General features: G+C 36.9%; 1 protein-coding gene across 6 annotated transcripts in view; it reads right to left on the bottom strand.

Annotated features, from left to right (window-relative positions):
* Positions 1 to 657: 657 nt before the first annotated feature.
* CLEC16A (C-type lectin domain containing 16A) overlaps positions 658 to 23,605 on the bottom strand; it is a 73,897-nt gene continuing 50,949 nt past the window's right edge. For 3 of the 6 annotated variants that reach the window (XM_080619918.1, XM_080619919.1, XM_080619920.1), the window contains 4 exons: positions 23,077 to 23,281; positions 21,496 to 21,663; positions 16,621 to 16,767; positions 658 to 6,084 (listed from right to left, as the gene is read on the bottom strand). In XM_080619918.1, the coding sequence (XP_080476044.1) occupies positions 5,744 to 6,084; positions 16,621 to 16,767; positions 21,496 to 21,663; positions 23,077 to 23,281 (861 nt within the window). In that variant the 3' untranslated portion in view covers positions 658 to 5,743. Of the gene's footprint in view, positions 6,085 to 10,623; positions 10,744 to 16,620; positions 16,768 to 21,495; positions 21,664 to 23,076; positions 23,282 to 23,605 lie in introns of all 6 variants that reach the window. The other 3 variants (XR_013957090.1, XR_013957091.1, XM_080619921.1) reach the window with 3 other exon arrangements.

The following is a 23,605-nucleotide window of genomic DNA, read 5'->3' as shown; positions in this document are numbered from 1 at the left end:
CATACTTGGGTTATAAGACAGTACTTATTATGTCTTAAACTCACCTTAGTATGAGTACTCATAACCAAAAAGTAATGAGGAACAAGATGAAAAAACCAATCCTCATATATCTTAAGACTGCAATCTAATAGAATCCTGGGAATGCTATATACTAGTCTGCACCTTACTGAACTCTAACTTTTGTTATCAACAAGTATACTTAGTCATTACCTGCTTCTTAAGCCCTTTTTAGTAAATGCACTCCACACATTTATGCTAACAATGACTCAAGTTTTGCCTTTTCATATTAAGAATGAATTCAAGTTAGCAAAACAATAAACCAGATACCGCCACAGTGCACATTTATTACACAAGCAAAATGCAGTTTTACATTTATAATACATTAACAAATAAAACACATATTTTATACCAACTCGCAAAAGAAATCAAATCTGAGCAATGCACAAGTCTAAAAATTTTGGGAGATCAAAATAGGGAAAATTCTGTACAAATGTAATATAAAAATACGTTTCCATATGAAAGAACCTTCAGTTTGACAGTCCAGAACTGCATCTCCCTTGTCTTCATTGCTGCTCAGAAAGTCCTGAGCAGTAGGAAAAAACTCAAGCACTTTCCCCCCACCCATGCCTAAAAACATCCCACCCCCACAAGCCCTGCTTGGATCAGTATCTGCCTTTCAGAAGCCAATAGGAGACAGTAAGAAAGAGTTATTATTCAGAGACAGTAAGAATTATTGTATTTCTTTCTAATGCATGCTGCAAATGTTGGGAAAGGTCAGAGCAATAGAGCAGGCAAGCACAGGAGAAACACTCCAAAGACTTCTAGAAAACAGAAAAGCAGCGCCCAGGCTAGTGACATCCTACGATAAGCCAGTGATGGTTAAACAGTGACATACCAAAAAATTGTTTCAAGAAGAGTAACAGATAGAAAGAGGATCTTCAACTTACATTTAGATGCCTAACATTAGGTTGCCTAAAAATAAGAAGACTCATCAAGGAGACTCATTATCTTTGAGGCACAATGTCTAGATCTCACTGATACTGACGGCCCTGTGTGATGTTCCTTTGACTCAATTGACTAACAGTTTCCTATACAGCAGCTGCCTGTGCAATGCTCTTTTAAAAGCAACTCCCCTTTTAACTTTAGCTGGTTAGTGAACAACATCAGAATGTTTAGCCTTGTGTTCTGGGTTTTTTTTTTAAGAGTACTACATGCAGGTTACCGAAACTATGCATTAGGCTATTCTGTAGTCATTTACCTATACCACATGCAGCAAACAGTGACTGATTACACCAGAGCACTGGCAGCCCATGGTATTAAAGTATTTACTTTCATAAAGTGGCTTCATACTTATACATACAGTTTGACTTGCTTGTCTGATAGCTTACCTATGTCTTCAAGCATACTGCTTGAAGTTTAATTTACCACTAGCAAAATGACACTCAACTGCAGGACAAATACTGAATTCTTAAGTTGCTTAAAGTAATCATCCCAGGCCACGTGCAGGAAGTGTGGAAATTATAGTTACTGCTTAATTAGAAAAAAAACCTCACCAGTAATTTCAGTCTTAAAGTTGCTGGTTTTGCTACAAACAAACAATTTTAACCACCAGTTTTCAAATTCTACACACAAAAAAGCCCCATTATTTCCCCCTATATTCTATCTCTGTTAGACAAAAGGGTCATATGAATCGCTGGACATTGACTTAAACTCTGAATAGTGATCTAGCTTTGAGTCTTAAATTCTGGATACAGAAGAAGAGTTTTTAAATGTCATATACCTGTTCTTTAGCAACAATACTGGCTAAGGATAAATTAATTCTGGAAGACATACCCAAATTTTCCTTACCAAGCGACCTCAAGGAAAATTCCAACTGTACTGTGAAGCGAAGAACACTGAGGAGCTTCTTTAACAGGTGCCACTTTGTATTTACTTATTTATTTAACTCAGCTTAATTTAAGGAAGAGAAGTCAGAATTTTAGTTTATCATCAATTAGCAGTGGGGAATACAAAAGACCTCAGTCCTTATATATAATTCATTATTTCACACACAAAATACAGCTTTCAGTATTAATAAATATGAGCACAGTTCTAATGAATTTGGTTTAATCCATACAGCTTGTAAAATGGAACACAAGAAGCTTAAACTTTGGTTTCTTCCTACATCAAAGAACTTCTGCAAAACAATTAATTTTTACACACAGGTTTCACACCGTGAGCATTACTTCCATGGTGAAACGGACATCAGAAATGGGCACTAATGTTTCTTCCCTCCCCTTCTTTACCAAATTACCAAGTGTAGGCTGCCATTACACCTTCACAGATGAAAAGCTTGAGTCTTGTTCATTGTCGTTAACACTGCATGACAGAAAAGCCAAGGAAACAGCAAGAGGCAGTGAGACCTAACAGTGAAGGCAACACACAGTTCTATTAAACAAGTGATATTTTGGTAAAATTTGATAAAATGAGCCACAGAGACCATAAAATAGCAAAGTAACATTTAGTGTGCCTTAGCTTCTTTGGCTTCTCTTCTCAAAAGAAAGAGAAGAACAGAACTGTTTTATGTTAAGAGGATATGGCTGAAGACACGCATAGCCTCTACAAACAAATACTGAGAATTTAGCATCTCCAAAATTTTGGCATTTTTCTCTGGAGCACTGCTATATTTATTTTAGAGTGATTCTACCTCCCTCTGCAGTATTACACCAAAATAGTAAGCCTTTTGAATAGCCAGTTGTTTAGCTGCTACTATCATTTGCAACTTGGTATTTGGATTTGGTTAAAAAGAGGGATGTTACACTGACTGACATCAACATTTGTTTAGAAAAAAATTATTACATTTGTGGCTGATGTGCTCATGCTTTCTTGGTTGAGTTTCCTTTTTACAGTGAAAGGGGGATAAGGAAACAGCCCTAGAGTTTTTCTGATAAGGATGAGACACATGTGATACTCTTCAAGGAACTGCAGATGAATAACACCATACTTGCAGAGATAACAGACTGGTGATGACAGATTACTTCGGCATCTCCAGAACTTTTACATTCTGAAGTCTCCTAATGCAGCATGAAGCACAGTCATATCATACGCCTTAATATAAAAAAGCAAATAACAGGGGGAAAAAAATAAAAAATCAGTTCCTTCTGTGGCATAACCAGAGATACAGGTTTGGTCTGTACCAGTTGCGTGTATAAAACAACAGTGGTAGAGCTGGTGCAGTCAGAGCTTTTCCAGTGTAACTTCATCTTTGCAGGGAGCTTTAGGATAGAACTCCTAAAAGAGATCCTACGTTACCACTCCTTGACCAGCAAGGCTCTGCCAGCAATGGACTAGACAGTAGACAAGCCTTCTATTTTCCTAAAGCTAGTATCTATCTCAGTCATTTCCTGTGAAGCTCTCGGTAGATAACTGGTCATGGGATTTAAAAGCCACTCAAAGGCAATGAAAAGCACAAAGACAGCTTTCTCTCCCTTCATCTCGTTTCATGCGCAGTACAGCTCACGGGTAAGATTATACACACCATTACAAAGACTCCTTGTGCATGGTCCTAATCTTGCTAAAACTGAATTTCAAATTAGATAAAGAAAGATCAAGGTTTTCCTGTCTAAAATTAATTCTATTTAAGGGAACTCAGCCTGCACAGCGGCAATTTGTGTAATCTAGGTCATGAGTTAAGGTGCTTTCAAATTAAGTAAGGCATTTTTTATAATGATCTTCAAAATATTACTGAGGCTACAGTGTAATGCTGCAACATACTAGAAAGAAGTCTAGACTGTGATTCGTTCAGCTAACAAAAATTTATGTGGTCCTTGTGCCCAAATTACTACTGATGTCTAAGCTTGTTCAGGTACATGCACATTAGCTGCAGCAGTGACTGCAGGTGTAAACTCACCCTAAGTATACGATGAAAAATAAAGGTAGGCTCTTACTCCAGCAATTCCAAATTCTCATCCCATATCTATAGCAGTGCTGAGGACACCCAACTCTCAGAATTCATTTAGAATTTGGGCCACTCTGGAATGGTCGGAATATTAGTTAATCCAATTTGAGACAAAGTAGAAATCACAGAAAATTAGAGATCAGCAGAATTGCATGCAAAAATTAGTAAGAGAAGAAAAAAATCCTGCTGATGTTCAATAGAAGACACCTTGTATACACGTTTTACAAGGATTATTAAGTGAAGGAAAAGACTGAAGAAGTGACAAAAGTTACACTTGTGGATTAGTCAATCTCATACATAAATATAACATTTAAAATCCCGTCAAGTATTCCATGTGACAGCCCAGGAAGTGGTAAAATAAAAGACTGTGAAGTAGGTAAAAACTTTCCAGATTCACCTACTTGATATGAAATCAATGTTAGTAGAGAATGAATGAGGAAACAGATTGCACTGATGACTGAAATCATAATACCAAGTAAACAGTAGTCTTCAATCTTTGGCAGCTAGAAAGCACCCAATGTTAGGAGCACAGCAATAGTGAAAGTCTGCTCATTTTACTACTAATTTCAATTAACACACATGGAAATTGATGAGAAATCTCAAATTCCATTAATGTTAAATTATGTATCACATCAGCAAGGAACATTCCAAACATTCCAAAACATTAATCAACACTTTTTCACTACTGTCAACTTGGTATCAAGGATCTAGGCAGCAAAGTAAGGCAAGCATAAACTCAGAATCATTTTTATGTAGCAATATTGTTTAACTGCAATACTATCCCAGACAGGAAAAGAACTACACAATACCTTTCAAGTTTCAGACTTGTAAAGGAATTATCAGTTAGATGTGATGACCTCCTTCTTACATGAAAACGAAAAATTTAAAAGACCTCTTTAAACTGCTTCTATCTAGAAGTTGTCTTTTAGTAGAAAGGATATCATGACTCCTCAGAAGTGTAGCAATTTGACTGTCAGAAGCAAAGAAAGAAGTTATAGCAATCTTGTAAGATATTTCACATTTCTCTGTAGTTGATTAACCAAAGACTGAAGTTGTCTCAAAACTCCCTTATGTTAATTTGTATAAGCATTTGTCATTAAATTTTAGGCTTTTATCTTAAAAAAAAAAATCATTTTATATATGCCTTGCTTTGGATCAAACCTGGAAATAAATATTATACATGGAAAACACAAATACTAAAGACTGGAGTCCTAACAAAGACAATACTGAAAGTGGCCAATCCTGCTGGTATCGTGCAGGCCTCCACCAAATGAATGAGATCAAGATTTTGAAATACAAACAACAAAACAACCCAAGCTGAAAAACACACCATGTCTCAAATGGAAATGTTATCTCTGTACTACAATATATAATTGTTTTCTGGTCGGTGGCATGTCTCCAGTTTCAGAGAAGTAATGATACAATATCCTGAAGCCAGTTATCCAAAAATGTCTCCATTTTGCTATAATACTGTAGACCTTTTACAATTAACTTAGTTCCTGCGGCTGGAACTCTACACTAGAAAGAAAGTAGGTGCTCTGAAATACTTTCATGTTCTTGTATAACACAAATTAGTATGGAATAACTAGTCCAGATTTAAAAGTTGGGCTTTTTTCTTCTCCTCTTTAAATATGCTGAACATCTGATGTTTACTCTAAAAGCTGCCCACATTCTCTTTCATGATGGGCCTCTTCTGGTGGACCAGACTGCCCCTGAGGCTTCAAGAAGTATCTGCACTCCCAAAGGAAAAACAATGAAGAATTTGGTTGCATTTGCTCACTGTTTATCACAGTCTGCAGGTTGGCTTTAGTCAGAACATTCTTCCTCCACCTCTTTTACCTTGCATACTTCAGCTTCAGATTGCAAAGAGGACTGAGGAATGCAGCTGAATGTTCGAATGCTGTGTGGATCAACTGGTGGCACCAGTGTGAGTGACTCTACACTTAGTGCATCCGTATTGTCATCTGTTATTAATGATATTGTGGGCTGCTGTGCAGGAATCAGGCTAGGAGAAAGGTTTGCTGTTTCTGTGTCACTGTTCTTTACAGCATTCTTGCTAGACTTTGAGACAGTTGAAAGAGTTTCATCAGTCAACATCGTCTGACCAGAAATGGTCATCTGAGGCTGCTCTGGAGCTGAAGCATCATCTAATGAAAGAAAACACCAAGAAAAGAAAAAAAAAAAAAAAATCAGCATTCAACTTACTACATACATTAAGGATAACAACATGCTATTACTTACAAATATTTCAGAATAATTGGGTGGGAAACGCAGTTCTGTGAAGCACTATGCTTAGCATTAACTTTTTAGTAATTAGAAATGAAACAAAATATTACAAGGGCACAACATAAAATGCCAGCAGGAATGTGTTCAAATTAGGAACCAGAAAATTTTACACATTTAGTATCAGAATATGCAGCAATATCAGAAATATTCCTAAAGAAAGGAAATTAAGGGGAAGAATAAAAAAGCCTCTTCAGTATTTAGTGCAGACTAAAATAAATAGATACCCCATATCAGGACCAGGAAGCTCTTTAGAAATTAAAATGCCAAACCCCTGTATAACTAGTTTTCCCAAGAAGTGGCTTGTTTCTTACAAAAATTTGGAATCTGGAAAAAAACACATTTAAGTGGCACCTTAACCATAGAAAGCAGAACTATGGAAAAACAAGGAGAATGATGTGCTCACTGTAACTAAAAGATGCTGCAAAACAGGCCTGTTATTATACAGGCTTGTGTTATATGACTTTTTTTGGTGGTTTTTTTTTTGGTGCTCCTAAGCATGGAGCATACAGCCCAGATGAAATGGGGATAAGCATTTCTTACCACAGAAAACTGGGACGTTACTGCACCTTCCCACACAATGACACTCGCCCTTCCCAACTTCAAAAAAACATTAACAGCTATTTGTGTTGCCCTTTTCCCCCTTAAAATCCTAGCTAACTCTCAAGTAATTGGTTCAGATGGATAGTGAATGGAGGGCATAAGACAACGCAGCCTTATCTGTATGCCCAGAAAAGGCAGGGATTTTTTTTTTTCTTTTCAGACTAGAGTAATAAATGCCATTAAAGTTATAGGTTTCCAGCTTCAAGACAGATAATTTTTAAAGCTCTTGTAAGAAACAGCATGTGTTCAAATGTACAGGCATCTGCAGAAAAGTCTACAAGGCAATGTAGTGAATACAGAAGGTAAGAATTAGGTTCTATTTTTAATATTCAGTGACCTTAAAAATATTTCCATTTCAATTTGATTCCAAATAATCCTGTAAAAGAACAGAAAGCATGAACATAAGGCAAAACCAAAACCAAACAAACAAAAAAAGAACAAAGCTGAAAATGGAATGGATATCAGCAAGGTTTCAGTTGGCAACAGTAAGATTATTGGGGTTTTAACCTTTCTGGTAAGATAACCCCAGACAATGGTGTATTCTCACTTAAGAAAACCATTCAGTTTTACTTGTTGAATCAGTGGCTAAAGCTTCTCACTTTAACAAAACCAGAATTTATAGATTGTAAAAAAAGTCTCCTTTTAAATAAAGGAGACATCACTGGTTATTTCTGAAAAACAAGGACAGATTCAAAGTGACTCTGCAGATTCTTCTTTTTAGCTGTCAAGAAGCTTTAGTGAGAATGTAGCGACTGATAACAGAGGAAGTGAGATGCAAGACTTGCATGGAAAATTAACTGCTAAAAACATGGTCTCATTTTTCTGGATTCCAAGATAAATACTAACATTTAAGTATGCACAGAACAGTGTGCCTCTGAAGCGATTTTCGTTTCTGAAATTATAAAATCTTAAAAGAATATAAAATGTTCTTTTCCAAATTTTTCTTTAATCTTGATTCTAGTATGAATATGCACCAAAATTCAGGATTCAGAAACCAAAGACATTCTGGCAAATTAGCAATCAAATGCATTCTGCTCAGGAATGGTATATACAGCACGTTCCTACTGCAGTCCTGCTATTTCACTTCTGACTCTGCAGTTCATTTCCTAACTCCACCCCACCCAAATATTAATACATTTTCTCAATACTTTCATTTACTAAAATTGACAGATGTACATACTCTTTTGTTAGGCTGTACTGTTCCCAAATCCTTTCACACAGGATATAAATTAATGCTAAAGTGACTCCTTTCTTATTGCCACAAAGAAAAAGAAAGCATTTGAAAAAAGTCCCCATTAAAAAAAAAAAAAAAAAAAAGGCTCTGGAGTCAACAAGTCCAAATTTTCTATCCAAAAGGCTGAAATAGCATTTAGAAAAAAGATGAAAATATCAAAAAAATCTAAACATACTCTTGTTCAGTATTTTAGCTGCAGCATTTATACAGAATACAAAATTGGAACTCTTCTATGTTTCCCTCCTGCTTTTACTTACTATTGATAGAAATTTGTCTCTCTTCTACTTTCACTACTTCTTTAGTCACTGTCCAAGCTTCATTTCCCTTTCTCTGTTACTGTATTAAAGGGTAGCAGCAACAGACTTCTGTAACCTAACATGGCATTACTGCCAAAATAACAAGGTATTTGCAAGCTGCCCCTAGTTCCTGCAGGGGCAGAAAGCAAATACCACTACACAAAGGGGCAGGGGAGGGAGAGAGGATTTCTAACATTGTCTAGAATAGGTCAACAGCTTTCACTACTATTTTGCAATATACTGTCCCTTCTGGATTAATGCTTAACTAAAAATCCTATTCTTCAGTCACAGCTATAAACTACGGCTGTGGGAATGGTACTTCAACCTTTGCAACCAAGGCCCTTACTTGAGGCTTATACTTAAGCTTGAAACTGCACCTATATGCTTCTGCTAGGTCATGATCATCTCCCATATCTTCTGGATACAAGGATGGGGAAAAACAACCCTAATCTACAGATGAAAGAAACTAAACAGAAAATAGATTACAGAGATCCCACATGTTGGGATGAAAATCTCCAATCTAAAATAAGACCACTCTCTTGATGTAAAAAGTTTTCATATGTAACATCTCCCAGTTAATTGAATGCATGGCTTCAGGAAAGTAATTAATAATGAGAAAATCTTTGAGGCTCAAAATTTCAAAGGCTTTTGAAGTCATACTCAATTCTGAGAAGGATCCAAGTAGATAAATTTACACTATGTGAGATCTGAATTCTTAGTCTTTGAAACTGGAATAAACAATTGGCAAAAAGATGTACCGTAGCTGAAACAAAAATTCAAGAAGGGATTATTAGAAGAATGTCTATCAAATCCAGATAGGTATTAAGCTCTTGATTCAAAAGAGTTTCAAGGCATCCAGATATATACTTGTTCTCTAAACATATATCATATGTTTATCATAATTCTGGAATTTCTGCCTATATTGCACATAAAAATACTAACCGCCTTTCAAAAAAACCCGAACTCCTAACACTGGATTCCAGCTTGACTTTCGGACAAAAAGAGCAAAAATAATTGTAATTTTTACCTGAATAAAATCTCCACTTACTAAAATATGTTCTACTTTTTAAATACCAAAAAATTATCACCTAATATGGGAGAACAGCACTTCTATTCACCTCTCCCCAACCCCCATCTATTTAAGCCAAAGTGTTCTGGGAAAAAAATAAAAAGCTAGATCTGCAACAAAACCAGGGAGAGTGAAATCAGTTTCTTAAAACAGTTGTGATATGAACATTTATTCTAACAATCACCCCCCACCCATTCCCAAATTTAAATACCAAACAAGGTTTGAAAACAGGGTGTTGTTTAGCAAGTTTTTGGGTATTATTATCTCTCCCTGGTTGCAGTGGCTTCAGCAACCTTAGACGGTTTTCAGCACTTCTGTAATGCTACCAATATTACCATTACAGCCAAAAAATCCAACCAAAATCACTCAACTTCTGTTGTATTAACTTATATTAAGGATGATCATTAGTGAAAGAAGACAGAAAAGAACAGGAAAAGGAAAGAATGGATATAATCTACAGAGACATGTCCTAAACTGTACAGCAACATACTGTGAAAGGATAACAAAAATATAAACAACTGGACACTAGGTGAAAAGATGCAAAGTAAATCTAATAAAGATTAAAAAGGATGTTTATATAATATTAACAGAGAAAAATATCTTCATGCCATGATAGAAAAAAAAATTAGACACAAGTTAAAACAGGTTATATAAATAAGAAGGTAGCCTCAAGTGTATTTCTGTGGTTTTTGCATCTGCTTCTCCTCCGCACCTCCTCAGGCAATTAAACAGTCCATAAACCCATCTGCCTGAGTTTGATGATCATAGAAACATTAATCTTGTGCCATCATAGTCCAAGGACAGTCTTATGCTGAATGCTTGTCCATTTTACCCAAGCTGTAGATTTCTTGTTGCTAGCCAAATACTGCATTACTGTCCATTCAGGAGCCTGTGACTTACTACATTCCACTACAGCCATGGCTGCCCCTGTGCAAATGAAGACATAGCTGCTTTGAAGCTGGAGGCTTGAGAGCAGAATTTCCATCTTTGTCAAGAGAACCAAGAAACATGGGAGAAACTGCAGATAATGCTTTCAGAACCAGCTAATTACTGTTTTACAATTCCCTCCCCAAAACCAGTAGAGACTTAGATTTATGATGCTTTCTTCACTTTCCTACCTCACCATCATGGTGTCAGCATGGAAACCAAACATGTTCTATCAACTGTCAATGGCCTTTTGAAAGCTTATGGAGGAACCTGCCTGAATTGATATTGCGTGAGTTTCTGTTGCAGCTGCTGCTTGAAGACCTAAACCCAGTGTCCACCGTGACTGTCAGCCTCCGACAGACTAAACACCCGCCGACGTCCTTTCCTGCCAGACCTTACTAGAGGAAAACACAGCGATATATCATATGAAGGCTTTAACAATGAAACAAGGAAGTGAAACTGGAATGAAGACAAAGGATAAATGTTAGAGTAGCAACAAGAATAAGTGACAAGGACACATCCATAACTGCTGGTATCTTGAATATAATTTGACACCACACCAAGAGTCTTATAAGTTTGGGAAATACTTCTGAAGCTGGAATTAATTCTTTAGGAATGAGTTTAACTGAATTTAATTTTTTGCTTACCTATCTGGAAATGTTCATAAAAGGAGGTTTGGGCTATGTCTTGCAACACCAACAGTATTTACACCGAGGAAGGACTGGCAGGCGCTTATTTGCACGACAATCTACTCATATGCTTTAGAAATCTTTAGAACAGCTGTTTATCACCAATTCTGGTGACAGAGAATTATTCTGATATCCACTGGCCACAAATTATAAAAGGTGCACTACCATGCATGTGGCAATACTTCAGACCATTCAGCCCTAATACTCTATGATACGAAACTGAAGTATTAGATTTGGTGTATGTTAGTGTTCTTAAAGATAGCAGCAGTTCAGACGATGATGCTTGGTGCACAGTAAGTTTCTAGAAAAGGAACTTTCTAGAAACAAAAGTATTTCCTCACCTAGTTAGAAAATCACTAGCATCATAGAACAGAGGAGATCAAACCACATTTACATTACTGATTATAAAGGCAAGAGACAGGGATGGTTTCAGTAAGATGGCAGGCACTGCTCTTACAGGCTCTCCATGCTTGATTAATCCTCCACTCCTTGCAATATATAAATTTTAATTTACTGACTGGAATTGAATATATTCTCTGCAACAAGGGACAGCTCTCTGTACTTATTTTAGACCTTTTACCATCAATATCTGCCAGTAGTGTGAAATACAGTGTAAGCAGCATAGAAGATCAATGCCTTCCGAAGTCCTCAATATCCACTGCTCCCATGTAAACATTTTCTTAAGTATTGAAGCCAATCGCATTTTAAAGCTTAAGACAACTTCAAAAGTGATAAAATACAGCGTAGATGACATTACACATACATAATTCTGGAAGACTGCTCACTTACAGTAAGAGAGCTTCTTTATCTTAATCCTTGGCATATATATAAATAAGCACTTTAAAGAAGAACATGGCTCCAGCAAATGTAGCCAAGAAGAGCCTGTATTCCAAGCTCAGAAGCTTGATGATTATAATCTGCCTAGCAAGAGAACATCTTTACCTTATGCATCACAACACTTCAAATGGACATGTTAAATTAAAAAACCAAATATGTAAATACAAAGGAAAAAACCCAACCTGATAACAGCATTTGCAGAATCTGATACTGCCTTTTCTGTCTTGCTAGGGCTTCTGCTATCTCTAAGGGATGACTTCTGCTTTCTCAGTATTAAGGAATGGAGATCTTGTAAAGGGCTCAGCTTAATTCCCAAATACTGCAAATAGGGGAGCTGCTAGGCTTTAAAGTATCTGTGCCAGGAAGTATTGTGACAATTAGCAGGTAGGACAGCTGATAAACTCAGGAATCATAACAGCTTATTTTACTCATCACAATGCTGTTAATGCAATGACTGTTCTCTTACAATGACTAAAACATGCACAGGAGTCATGTAATTTTATGTAAACTCAGTTAAACTCCCTCCTCACATTAAAATACTGTGTGACTGATGCAGGCAGGAGTGATAGCAAGGAAAGGATTTCTACAAAACACAAAATTAATTTATTTTCTGTGAAACATTTTTGAAAGCTTTTTTGCTGTTGGAATGGGTTGCCAAGGGAGGTTGTGAATGCTCCATCCCTGGTGGTGTTCAAGGCCAGGTTGGACGAAGCCTTGAGTGGCATGGTTTAGTGGGAGGTGTCCCTGCCCATGGCAGGGGGGTTGGAACTAGATGATCTTAAGGTCCTTTCCAACACTAACTATTCTATGATTCTATCTTATAACTTATCTCTCAACTAACCATTATGCAATTTTTCTGTATTTTGTTCTCATTTATCAGCTTTAACTAAGTCAGTGTGTATGTTCCAAATCTTATTTCCTGAAACAACTTTGTGAAGATTACAAGTACCATCTCAGATGTATCAAGCTCCAAACTTTTTAAATCTGTCAGCAGACAGTAGCTTAGGACACTATAAACACAAGTGTACAGGAGAAACAGCTGTTGTGGTTTAGGATGTTGCTCTGAAGGAAGGTAGCTGAGGGAGTTTCCTGGAAGGCCACATACACATCTCCCCTTTACCTTGTCTGGCATTCTTGACTGAAGTTTATGAGTAATCTAGCAGGTTCTTCATGGTCAACAACCTGAGCAGTTGCCAGAACAAACATGGGAGCAGGGAAGGAAGGAGGGATAGAGAGCACATACGTGTGCTCACGTGAGTGTGTTTAAAATGGAATGGGAAATGAGAAGGGAGATTCAAATGTGACAGATGGTGGCAACATTCAAGTGCTACCTTGGGGCATAAAACAGATCTACGTAACTGCTGTTAACCAGCTACCTGTTACTTTCTTCTTGAAGGAGCCACTTCACATCATGCAAGCCTCCTCTTCTGCTTCACAGCAAAGTAAGGCAGTTTATTTTCAATTGTCCTCAAAAGGTTAAGGGAAAACCATATTGTTTTACATTCAAGTGGGTGAATACCAAACAACTGTTTCCCCAAAGCAGTGAGTGGTCAGTAAAACCTGATACAACACAGACAGTGGTCAAGACACTATCTTTTCTTTCAGCAGCGCACTTCTGTCCACACAGAAGCCTATGGATCTGGGCATACCAAACAGATAATCTCTTTCTCGGTTGTGCTCCTGGCAACAGTTCCCAGTATAGATCATAATTACATATAAACACTGTAAATATTACAAACTTGCAGTGAAGTGGTTAAATCAGTTCATGAAGAAGCACTGTTCCCAGGAACTGACAAAAGAATTAATCTGACACTGAAGATCAGCAAAAAGTGTCAACAAAGCTCCCTGGGTTGGAGAAAATCCTCCCTCCACCCCGCAAAGACCCAGCTCCAGGGATCTCAACACTCTCTCTAGTCCATACTAAGGACCTTGAGACACTGTTAACCACTCAGCTATAACTACTTAAAACATTACTTGTCCATTACTGGCTGCAGTTACATTAGCAGTTTGGTACTAACCAACAGTAACTTTGAAGAATTATGTATACTTACTGCTTTAGTCTGATTTTTAGGAACAGTTTCTGTGCATTCACAAAGAAACCAAACTATATGATATGCTGCAACTGTGCACCAAATACACTTCAAATCTGAATAGCAATATACATCTGACCTAATAACTGGTCCTTTAGACAATCACATACATGGCAAGGATGCCTGGTCCTAAAGGGTAGAGTAAATATAGTCTACAACAAAATTTGTAAACTACAGGCAGATCAGATACATGCACCTCAGTACCAACTGTCCATCCTCCAGTTGCACTGAATTACCTGCTCATGCACATACAGTCACTGTCTTCCTCTTTGTTATTGCTCTCCAAGTAGTTAGCAGTACAAAATCCAGGAGCTGAGCTCAGAAGTCATCCCGGCAGCAGCCTAACGTAAGCTGCTGACCTGGGACTTAAGTAGCTGATGCACATTTTCACATTAATTTCCATAGACTTTGCTCATAGTGGTAGGGGACAGAATTGTATTTTCACAACTACATTTGCTAAAGCATCTACATCACTGCACCTAGATCCTGTGCAAAACACCAAAACTCAGCTAAAGACTGTTTTCCTGCCTGATGTGGCATTTTGAACATACTTTATGATTAAGCCACAGATCATACTAAACGTGGACAGTTCATGCAACCTAACTGGTAATGCGCAGACTGAAACCAGGTATTTAAAAAACCCCAACCTTCCCCTCTTTTTTGGTTGGTGGGGTTTTTTTGGTTATTTTTTTGTGTGTGTATTTTGTTTGGTTTTTTGTGAATTTTTTAGGTTTTTTGAGTGCTAAGGAGAGAATTTACTTGTTTGGGTTTTTTTCTGAAAACAATAAGCAGCCTCCTGCCACCAAGCTTTTTAAATTCCAGGAAACAAACAGAACTTTATGTTATATAGATGCCAACATATTGTGTAAGTAGATTTTAACTATAGTCTCTGGTTATAAAGCACTATCTTTTTATGCTAGATAAGCAATTATGTGCTCTGGATGTACTCAGTTTGAAACATGGAGTATGGTCTTGCTGGATATTTCTTTGAACTAATATGTTGCTTCTGGCAACAAAAATAATTTACATTTTTAATTTTCATTTCCTTTACCCCAGTTTTCTGTTATCACTGCTGCCAAGAACTTGCAGTTGCATTTCACTTCCTCATCATAGAGGATGCAAATAGAAGGCCATTATAAATTAGACTTTTTACACTGCAAAGGAGAAAGATGCAGTCAAACAAATGATTTTTGTGGTGCAAACCTATACTGACACTTTTGACAAAAGGTACCACTTCTCTGTGTAAACACCACATATTATCTAGGTCATCAAGAGACTAGGTAACAACAGTCACCTACCAACAGAGGAAATAAAATTAGGTCCTTCCAAATTTTTTAATAGACTGCACATAGAAAAATATTCCAAATTGTATTCTTGAATTACACATGTTGCAGGAATATTTTGACTATATGTCTCTTACAGCAACAGATGTGTTTTAATCTAGATTCTGAGTGCTAGAATTTGCATATCATTCATAAACCTCCTAAGTAACCTTTCTTACCCTTTCCAGCAACATTTTTTGCAGGGATGGTCACTTTGGACATAAAATGTACATTGATCTCCTGATGCTGTTCAATGAAATCTACAATATACTAAATGCCCAACAAAGATTGCACAATTTTCTGTAGAACTGCAATAAAGCTTGTATCTACATGAGCTTTCCAATAAAGGCAAAATGGTGTATGTCTTAGAAGGGGGAAGCAGAACAACAATTCCAAGGAGTGATTAACATTGGAAGTGACTGTTAAATGAGGGGTCTGTTTTAAAAGGTCTTGAGAATCAAGCTACCTCTATTGCCTTATAACTAAACTGAGGTAGAGTAGGTCTGTTCCAGCATGAAAACACTGTGGTATGTATCCTTCAGGGTTACTTCTTGTTTAGTCTCCAGCTTGAGGCTTTACCTCACACATAATTTGCACTCAGAACAACCACCATTACAAATTCTCTATAAATGCTACACAAAAAAAGGAGGAATGAAGGCATTCTAACGCAACAGAAGTCTCAGTATAAACATACTAAACATACTGACCACACAAACACATGGTAGTAGCTACATTAATGAAAGTTACACTGTCAGTATACTTTTATGGCAGCTGCTTCTCCACCAGTGAAACAGCCTCCTCGAATGTGGTGGCTTCAGCCAGAACAGTGTTATTGCAAAAGCTTCACAACATCAGCATCCTAAATAACTGTTCTCAAGTATTTCATGTTTGACCCATTGTTACAAATCAACATGAGTATCAGATAAACATAGAAGCAAATGTCACCCAGTTCAAAAAAGATGCTTCATGTGGAGTTCAACCTAGCCACTGTGGTGAAAGGCTAACAGTATACATTGCAAATTCATGCAAAGCAATACTTCAGTTTAAAAACAAACAACAACCTTTTAAGTTGTATGTGCTAGGAGACAAGTCAGACAAGCAGGACATTATTTCACCAGTACTTAAAATCACTGCTGAAAGATGGCAAGTATTCATTAGTGTTCCAGAAAGCTTCACAATTTACTTTAACCGATTTAGTTGAATGATCACATGATCTGAAACCATAAAGCCCTACAGATTTTAATCTATTAATACACTAACTTAATTTTACAGTATCCTATAGATTTATCCTATATCCCTTAACGTGTCTAGGCTGAAAATCATGATTTAATACCTGATGGGCTCTGTGCAGCAGAAGGGGTGGAGGTTGAACTTGCAGCCACTGAATCACAACGCCCTGTACTCCCACTGCCACTGGAAGGTGATGGTGATGAGAGTGGTGATGGATTGTGCTGATTTATACACTGGGCTACAGCAAAACCTGCAAAATAGGACAATGAAGTTTATGAGTTAATAATCAGCTTGATAGAGCTAACCCATATGAACAAATTGAGAAAGGGGAAGCGCAAATATTGCATCAGAGTGGTGCTAAGCTGACTTCTTATTGGCAGTCCCCCGAATTATTGAAAGTGGCCACAATATGCACTGTGAGACACCTAACAATGTACTACTTGTTGCCTTCAACTGCACAGTAAACACTGAACAGGAAAGCATCTGACAATCAGGTATGAAAGCAAATGCACCATTGCACACTTCTTTATTCTTTTAAATGGAGAATCTCCCATGGCACCGGATGGATGATTCATTCAGAGCATATCCTATATGGGGAATTTGCTGGTGCCACACAGCAGGCAGACAGTCAAAACAATTTAAATGGACTCATTACAAGAAGCATATGAAAGCTTTAACACACAGACATGACATGTCAGGAAAATGCTGTTAGCAGCAACACACACTGACAGGTTGTGTTGCACAGAAAAAAAACAACCCCAGAATGGATGAAGAAAGGAAGAAACAAAAGCTAACAAGCCCTGTTAACAGTCTGACCTAATCTGCAGTCCCACTTCTTACCTTCTACTCTCCATCCTTATACACAAGAACTAGACTCAAAACCACTTGCAGAAACACAATGCCATCTGAATAGCCGTAGCACTTGCATCACAGTTTTAGATGGGCGAATGCCACTTTTAGCAAGCTTTTCTCTTATTTGAAGTTACAATTCATTATGTCCAAGAGGAATACCACTTGAAAGAATTAAATAACCACCACTGCAGGAGACACCTATTTTATTTAAAAATAAAACAGTTTGTGAAGCAGCTAATTACTTCTTAAGTGTTAATAAACCCATGTATTTTATTTCAGAAACCCAACTGATTGATCTTCTACAATCATTTAGGTAAGTTAAACTGAGGTCACACGCAGTGACGCCTGATAGTCTGCAAAAAGTTAACCACAAACTAAACTACCTCAAATGTGAAAGACTTCTATAGCACTCAGGGCCACTGATACATATAGTTTTTAATATGGCAAACATGCATTAGGCTTCTCATACATACTTCATATTTTGAAATACCAGTTAGGATAGGAAACAAGGAATAATCAATGGACTTGTGACCACAGAAGTGAGGCAAAGACATCTTTTAAAGTGAATGAAAGTTGGTTTTGGAACAGTTACTAAAGCCATTGGTATAGGAGTTTTTACATCAATCTATTTTGTTTCCCTTACAGTGCTGGAAAAAGCTGTACCCATCCAAAGCATTCTATATCCACAAATGGTTTGCACTTCCAAGGGAGGATAAACCTTCCATCCTCACCAAAATGGTAGAAGAAACAAACAAGGGTTAATCTGTCCATCTGTGAAAAGCTGCTCACATTCAGGAGGACTGCCTATCTAAAGACTTTGCAGAACAGTGCTCATAGACTCACGTCCTTACATTGAAACATTTGCTTCCAAATAATCTTAAATAGTAGCCCTGCTTATTTAACTCAGTTTCAATGTTATCTTTCATTTCTTGCACACAAGCAAGTAATATTACAAGCAGTAATATTACATAAATCAAATTAGTTGTAGCTTGTATAATCTTAGCATTGTCAAACTACCTTAAACAGGCACTTCTGCTTGAATACCTCTGCACAGAAGTAATCAGTTCTACATCATTCTGATCATGACAGAAAGATTACTATATAGCTTATACAATTCCGATGACTAGGCAATATAAATACATGTAAGAAGGCAGCAGAGTTACGTCTTTAAAAGTAGCTGCCATAACTAATTATCTAACTAAATATAAAAATTTATGGTTCAAAGAATATTAATTAAAAACAACAACAACAAAATGAGGTGACAAACTGACTTAGCAGTTGTCCTCCATTATTCCTGCATAGAACAAATGATTAACAAAATACTTTATGTATACTCATGGGCTGTAAAAGCAACTGTATCCTCGAATTATGGAGAATGGGATACTTGAACTATTTCACACTGGAAGTAACTTAGAAGTACTTAACTAAACTATTCCAATCTGACCTTCCTCCAGTAGCTGTGCTTGATGATGAACATGAAAGGGTTGTTAAGAGTCCCACAGTGCAGTTCCAAAATAACTTGTATGACATTCAAATGTGCTGAGCAATCTAACCTCATAAAATCAGTAACAAGAGTAGATGCTCATCAGCTGAGAATGTCAAGCTCCTCGTTAGTACTTTGATCAAAAGTATGTTTTCTTACTGTTGATGAAGGCAGCAATAAATTACAAAAGCTTGACTATTTCAAGAATACATACACAGTACTAGTTAAAAAACCCACAAATAAAGATCTACGATTTTATACCAGCCTGTGGTGAATCACTAAAGAAAGGCACACCATTTTTTAAGCGTATAATATGCTTTTAGAATGAGTAATATTTGATAACACTAAAATAAACTTTCTTCACATAAATTTGAACAATCTCAAGCACTGTTTAAACAATTCTTGGGTGTTGTTTAAAGCCTTCCTATTCCCAACAAGTGATGAAAAAGTTACATAGAATTCTTGCCTACATTTTCTTTTTCATTTAAAGGGCTACATAGCTATAGAAGACAATTTTTTCCTTCAGATTTTATAATTAGGATGGCCATACTGTGCTTGCAGACTGACGCTAACAAAAAGTAGCTTTCCGACCTTTCCTCCAAAAATTTTACCATCATCATCATCATCCTCATATACTAAGGTATTAAAAATGAAGAAAAAATTAAGAGAGATCTAGTGATTCAATTTGCTTTCAAATATAAATTTTCTCAGTAGGGAAGTGACCTCACTTGTTAAAATATTTAGATGTAGATTTTGCAGGAAATCATCAAGATTACCCTTTAGACACACCAAGTGTGTGTATATATATATATGTATCTGTAAACAGCTTTGATTTGAACCTAGTATTTGAGTTTGCTTGGAGAGGAAGTGATGATTTCTTTCAATATAAGACCTATGTTCACAGGACATCTACCAAATCCACTTGTTTCTTTGAAAATGGTGTCCTTTATAAAGAGAGCTTCAAGAGGTGATAAAATCTATCAAGATAAGGATTCTTCCTTCTGTTCTCCTCTGATCAGAACTGCCCAGTTTCTCAAGCCAGTCATCTGGGATGGTTACATCATCTCACTGCATTTGCTTAACCCATACTTTTCGTAAGGAGTATTAGCATGTTCTGAATTGGGATGTTCTGAAGCGTGGTCCATTCTTGCCACCTTTCACCCACCTTGCACAAAAGCTGGGTTTAAGCTATAACAACTCCCACCTTCTTCTTCCGAGGTATCAAGAAGCGCTTTTAAATCAGATTTTAACTTTGGACCATGAAACAACAAAACAAAGTGAAACACAGGTTGACTACAATAAGATAACTACATGCTCTCTAGTGATATATGTAGAGCTTTGTGTATGCACTACAATAGAGAATGAGGCAGATCAGGCTGAAATAAAAGTTCTTGAAAACTCTACATTCAATGAGAAGATGGATTAGCAAACTGATTCAACAGTTGTACCAAAATTCTCCACAGAGTGAAATTTCCAGGAGGGGTGAAAACGTTTATATCACTGCCAATTTCTTAAAACCCACCCTGGATGTTCAGCTGGCATGGTCCTACTAAGGAAAGTGATTCATCTTCTAAAAATATTGCCAAAACAATGGCTCTCCCTTAAATTGGCAAAACCCACTATCATCGAAGGAAAGCATAACGTGTTGCTTACAAGTACAATCAAATTAACAGACTATGTGACATTTGCAGAACTCTCAAGCATCACTTAAAAGCTGGAGCATTAAGAAATGGATACACAAAGGTAGTAACTACAATTTGTTCAATTTTTTTTTTAAAAGGAGCAAAATCACTCTCAAAGTGAAAACCACTCCAAGCCTGATTAAAGGATAAACACAAAGAGATTCCTGTGAAAATCAATTGTAACTAGGAAACCTCATACACTCATTAGTGAAGAAAAGGGGAGAAGGAAGAGGCCTTTGATATGCATTTGGTAACCAGCTGTAAAATAGTGTAGCAATCCAGTTTTATTATACTATTGGCTGTCATCAAATGCATTTCAAAAACACAGCATTTGAAATACTTCATGTTCTGTGCCCAGTTTCTTGCACTTAGTATCAAATAAAACTTCAAAATACTTCTTCCTCCTGATTTGCATGTGCATACAGTGGAAGTTTCCATTTCCTGGAATTCAAAGTAACTATGTGGTTGGTTGAACAAACTACCTTTAATCCCAATTCCAAGCTCTGTGCTAATGTTCAAGCTACGTAGCTGTGGTGGTCCTTTTCTCTTCTGCTACCTCTACGGTAGATGAAGCAGCACACAGTATCCCAGCTACTTTTCAAACTGGCAAGAAAATGATCATAACCAAATTAAAGGAGGAACTATGCACAACTGACAGAAGCTGCAAAAATACTGAGTACGTGGAACAATTTAACTCAATTTGTAAAGGAAGGCAATGCGTTAAGACACTTTCAGTTTAGTTGGACAAACTGCCACAGATATTGCTCACAATGTACCTGGAATTCACACCCAGGTATTACTTGTTTCTCTAACAGTAACTTTTTCCATAAGTCTTATCCTGGAGTTGTGTGTTCAGAAACCTATCACAGTAAGCTCTTCATTGCTCATACAAGTTACAGTTCAGCTGTTGCAGATTCAAATCACAAAGCAGAAATTACTTGTTAAGGAATGCTAATCTTACCTGGAACTTTGTCAACAGATGCAAAAACAGAGCGCTGCACTGTAGGATCACTGCTACCACGCCGTGACTGATCATAAAATCTAAATGGAAGGTGTTGGGCTGTAGCTGAAGAACTGTGTCCAAAACTCATAATTGCAGTTGAATGCTGAACAGGAAGATCCAGCAGAACTATGTTTAATCACAATTGATAATTTTTGTTACTCAAAAATACATAAAAGGAAGAGTAGGTGAAAATAAAATTGATAGTTTTCTCAGAATCTTGAGAATGAACCCTATTGTTTGACATGACTTGCCTGCATTTACCTCTTAATTATGGTTACAACTGCATTAGAAAAAGAAGAGACACAGCATTTATGGCAAACTTTCCTACCACTGCTGTCTACACATTCATGCTAAGGAAGCCTCAGAATACAGTGGAGGAGGAAAAAAGGATTAAAGTAAGCTCCTTGCATGAAGTAAGCCACTGGAATTATTTAAAAGATAAAAAATAAGTCTTCTGGTTTTCACTGTACAAATAGTCATTCATTAGTTACAACTGAACATTGCAGAAAGTCACGTAAAGAGACAATCTGCTGTCAACTGGCAAAAAAAAAAAAAAAAAAAAAAAAAAAAAGCATTCCCATTACCACTCAACCTAAAATTTTAGTATCAAAATAGACCTGTATTAACCTCAAACTTGCTATGCACTTTTTTACATGAAGCAAGCCATATATGTATTACATATCTATTCTGTAAAGGCAAAGCATAAAACACTCTTATATTTAGCTTCCTACACAACCATAAGAAACTAAAATGATCTTAAATCATCTATACTCAGAGAAATTCTCTGGCCAACTCAATAATTTTAATACCAGCTATGACTGTGTTTTTCACAGCTCTGATTAGTTCATTACCGCTACTGGACAATCCAAGTAACTTAGACAGCTGGTGTCTCTTTTCATTTGTCCAGCTATTTTCCCTCCTGTACTTCAGAGTTTCCTTTTCTAAACTCTCCAATACATTCAGTTTACTGGTAAGCTTCAATTTATTCTTCAGTCACTTAATATTAGACTAATATTTTAATCACTCTTTGCTATTTACTCAAATTAACTCTTTCCTTCATCTCTTTGCATGCATTTCCTTCACTCACAGAAATATAGCTGCTGACTCAACATTTAGGATTGCTCATCCAAGCATTAAACATTACAGTAACACCACTGGGACACCATCCATCTCGGGACTCAGGCAAGCTCAGTTCCAGTTTAGTCCTAAGGCAATAGAACATCTGCTTTTTAAGTAGGGCATTTGAATTTTGAATCACTGAATCACATTTAAAGAGAAATGCTGAGTTTTGTGAGATGACTGGCAGCTAGCGGCAACAAAACAAGACTCCTTTTTCGTCCTTCCTTTGACACATCTATCATTAAATGTGAAAACACATTTTACTCCAAGAAAATCTATTGCTTGGAAACTAGACACTGGTTTACAGTTTTCTGTGGCACACCACTACTTAGATTTTTCTAACACATGCTTGTGTTACAGAGTGATTTGCTATGACATCCAAGTCTTGTTTCTCAAAATCATTTTGAACTAACGGCTCACCTGCTATCCTCTGCATTTTCATACGCCGAGCTTGGATACGGCCTTTTGCAAGCCGCTGCTTTGCAATAATGCAGCGGATGTGATCCGAAAAAATAAATGTAGCCTGAAGGATAGGGAAGGGCTTAGAATGAGGACTTGAGGCAGGTTTATGAATTATTATGTTCAGAGCTCTACTGTCATCCTCTACTCCTGTCACCTGCATATCCTAAAAAGAAACAGAAAGCAAGTTGGTTAATAAAAAAGTTTGCATTTTAGAACTATAAATACCGACATTAAAAGAAAACCCTATGAATGGTTCACTAAAGCACCTAGGAACAGTTTCTGTGTTAAGAAAAAGGACTATACAAGTTGTACAATGTTGAATTTAGCTCTTCAGAAATTAGTACTTACAGAGATTGTCAGTTTAAAATTCAATTGAGTTATTTGGCCATAGCAAGTTTTAAGGAAATACAGTGTTGGCTAAGGCAAGAAAGATACAAATGAGGGAAGCTTCTTAAAGCTTTTGAAATAAACTAGAAAAGCACAGACG

The sequence above is a fragment of the Psittacula echo genome, assembly GCF_963264785.1.
Source record: "Psittacula echo genome assembly, chromosome: 5".
In the NCBI taxonomy this organism is placed as follows: Eukaryota; Metazoa; Chordata; class Aves; order Psittaciformes; family Psittacidae; genus Psittacula; species Psittacula echo.
The sequence above is the reverse complement of the archived record's forward strand: the minus strand, read 5'-3'. Positions and strand labels throughout refer to the sequence as shown.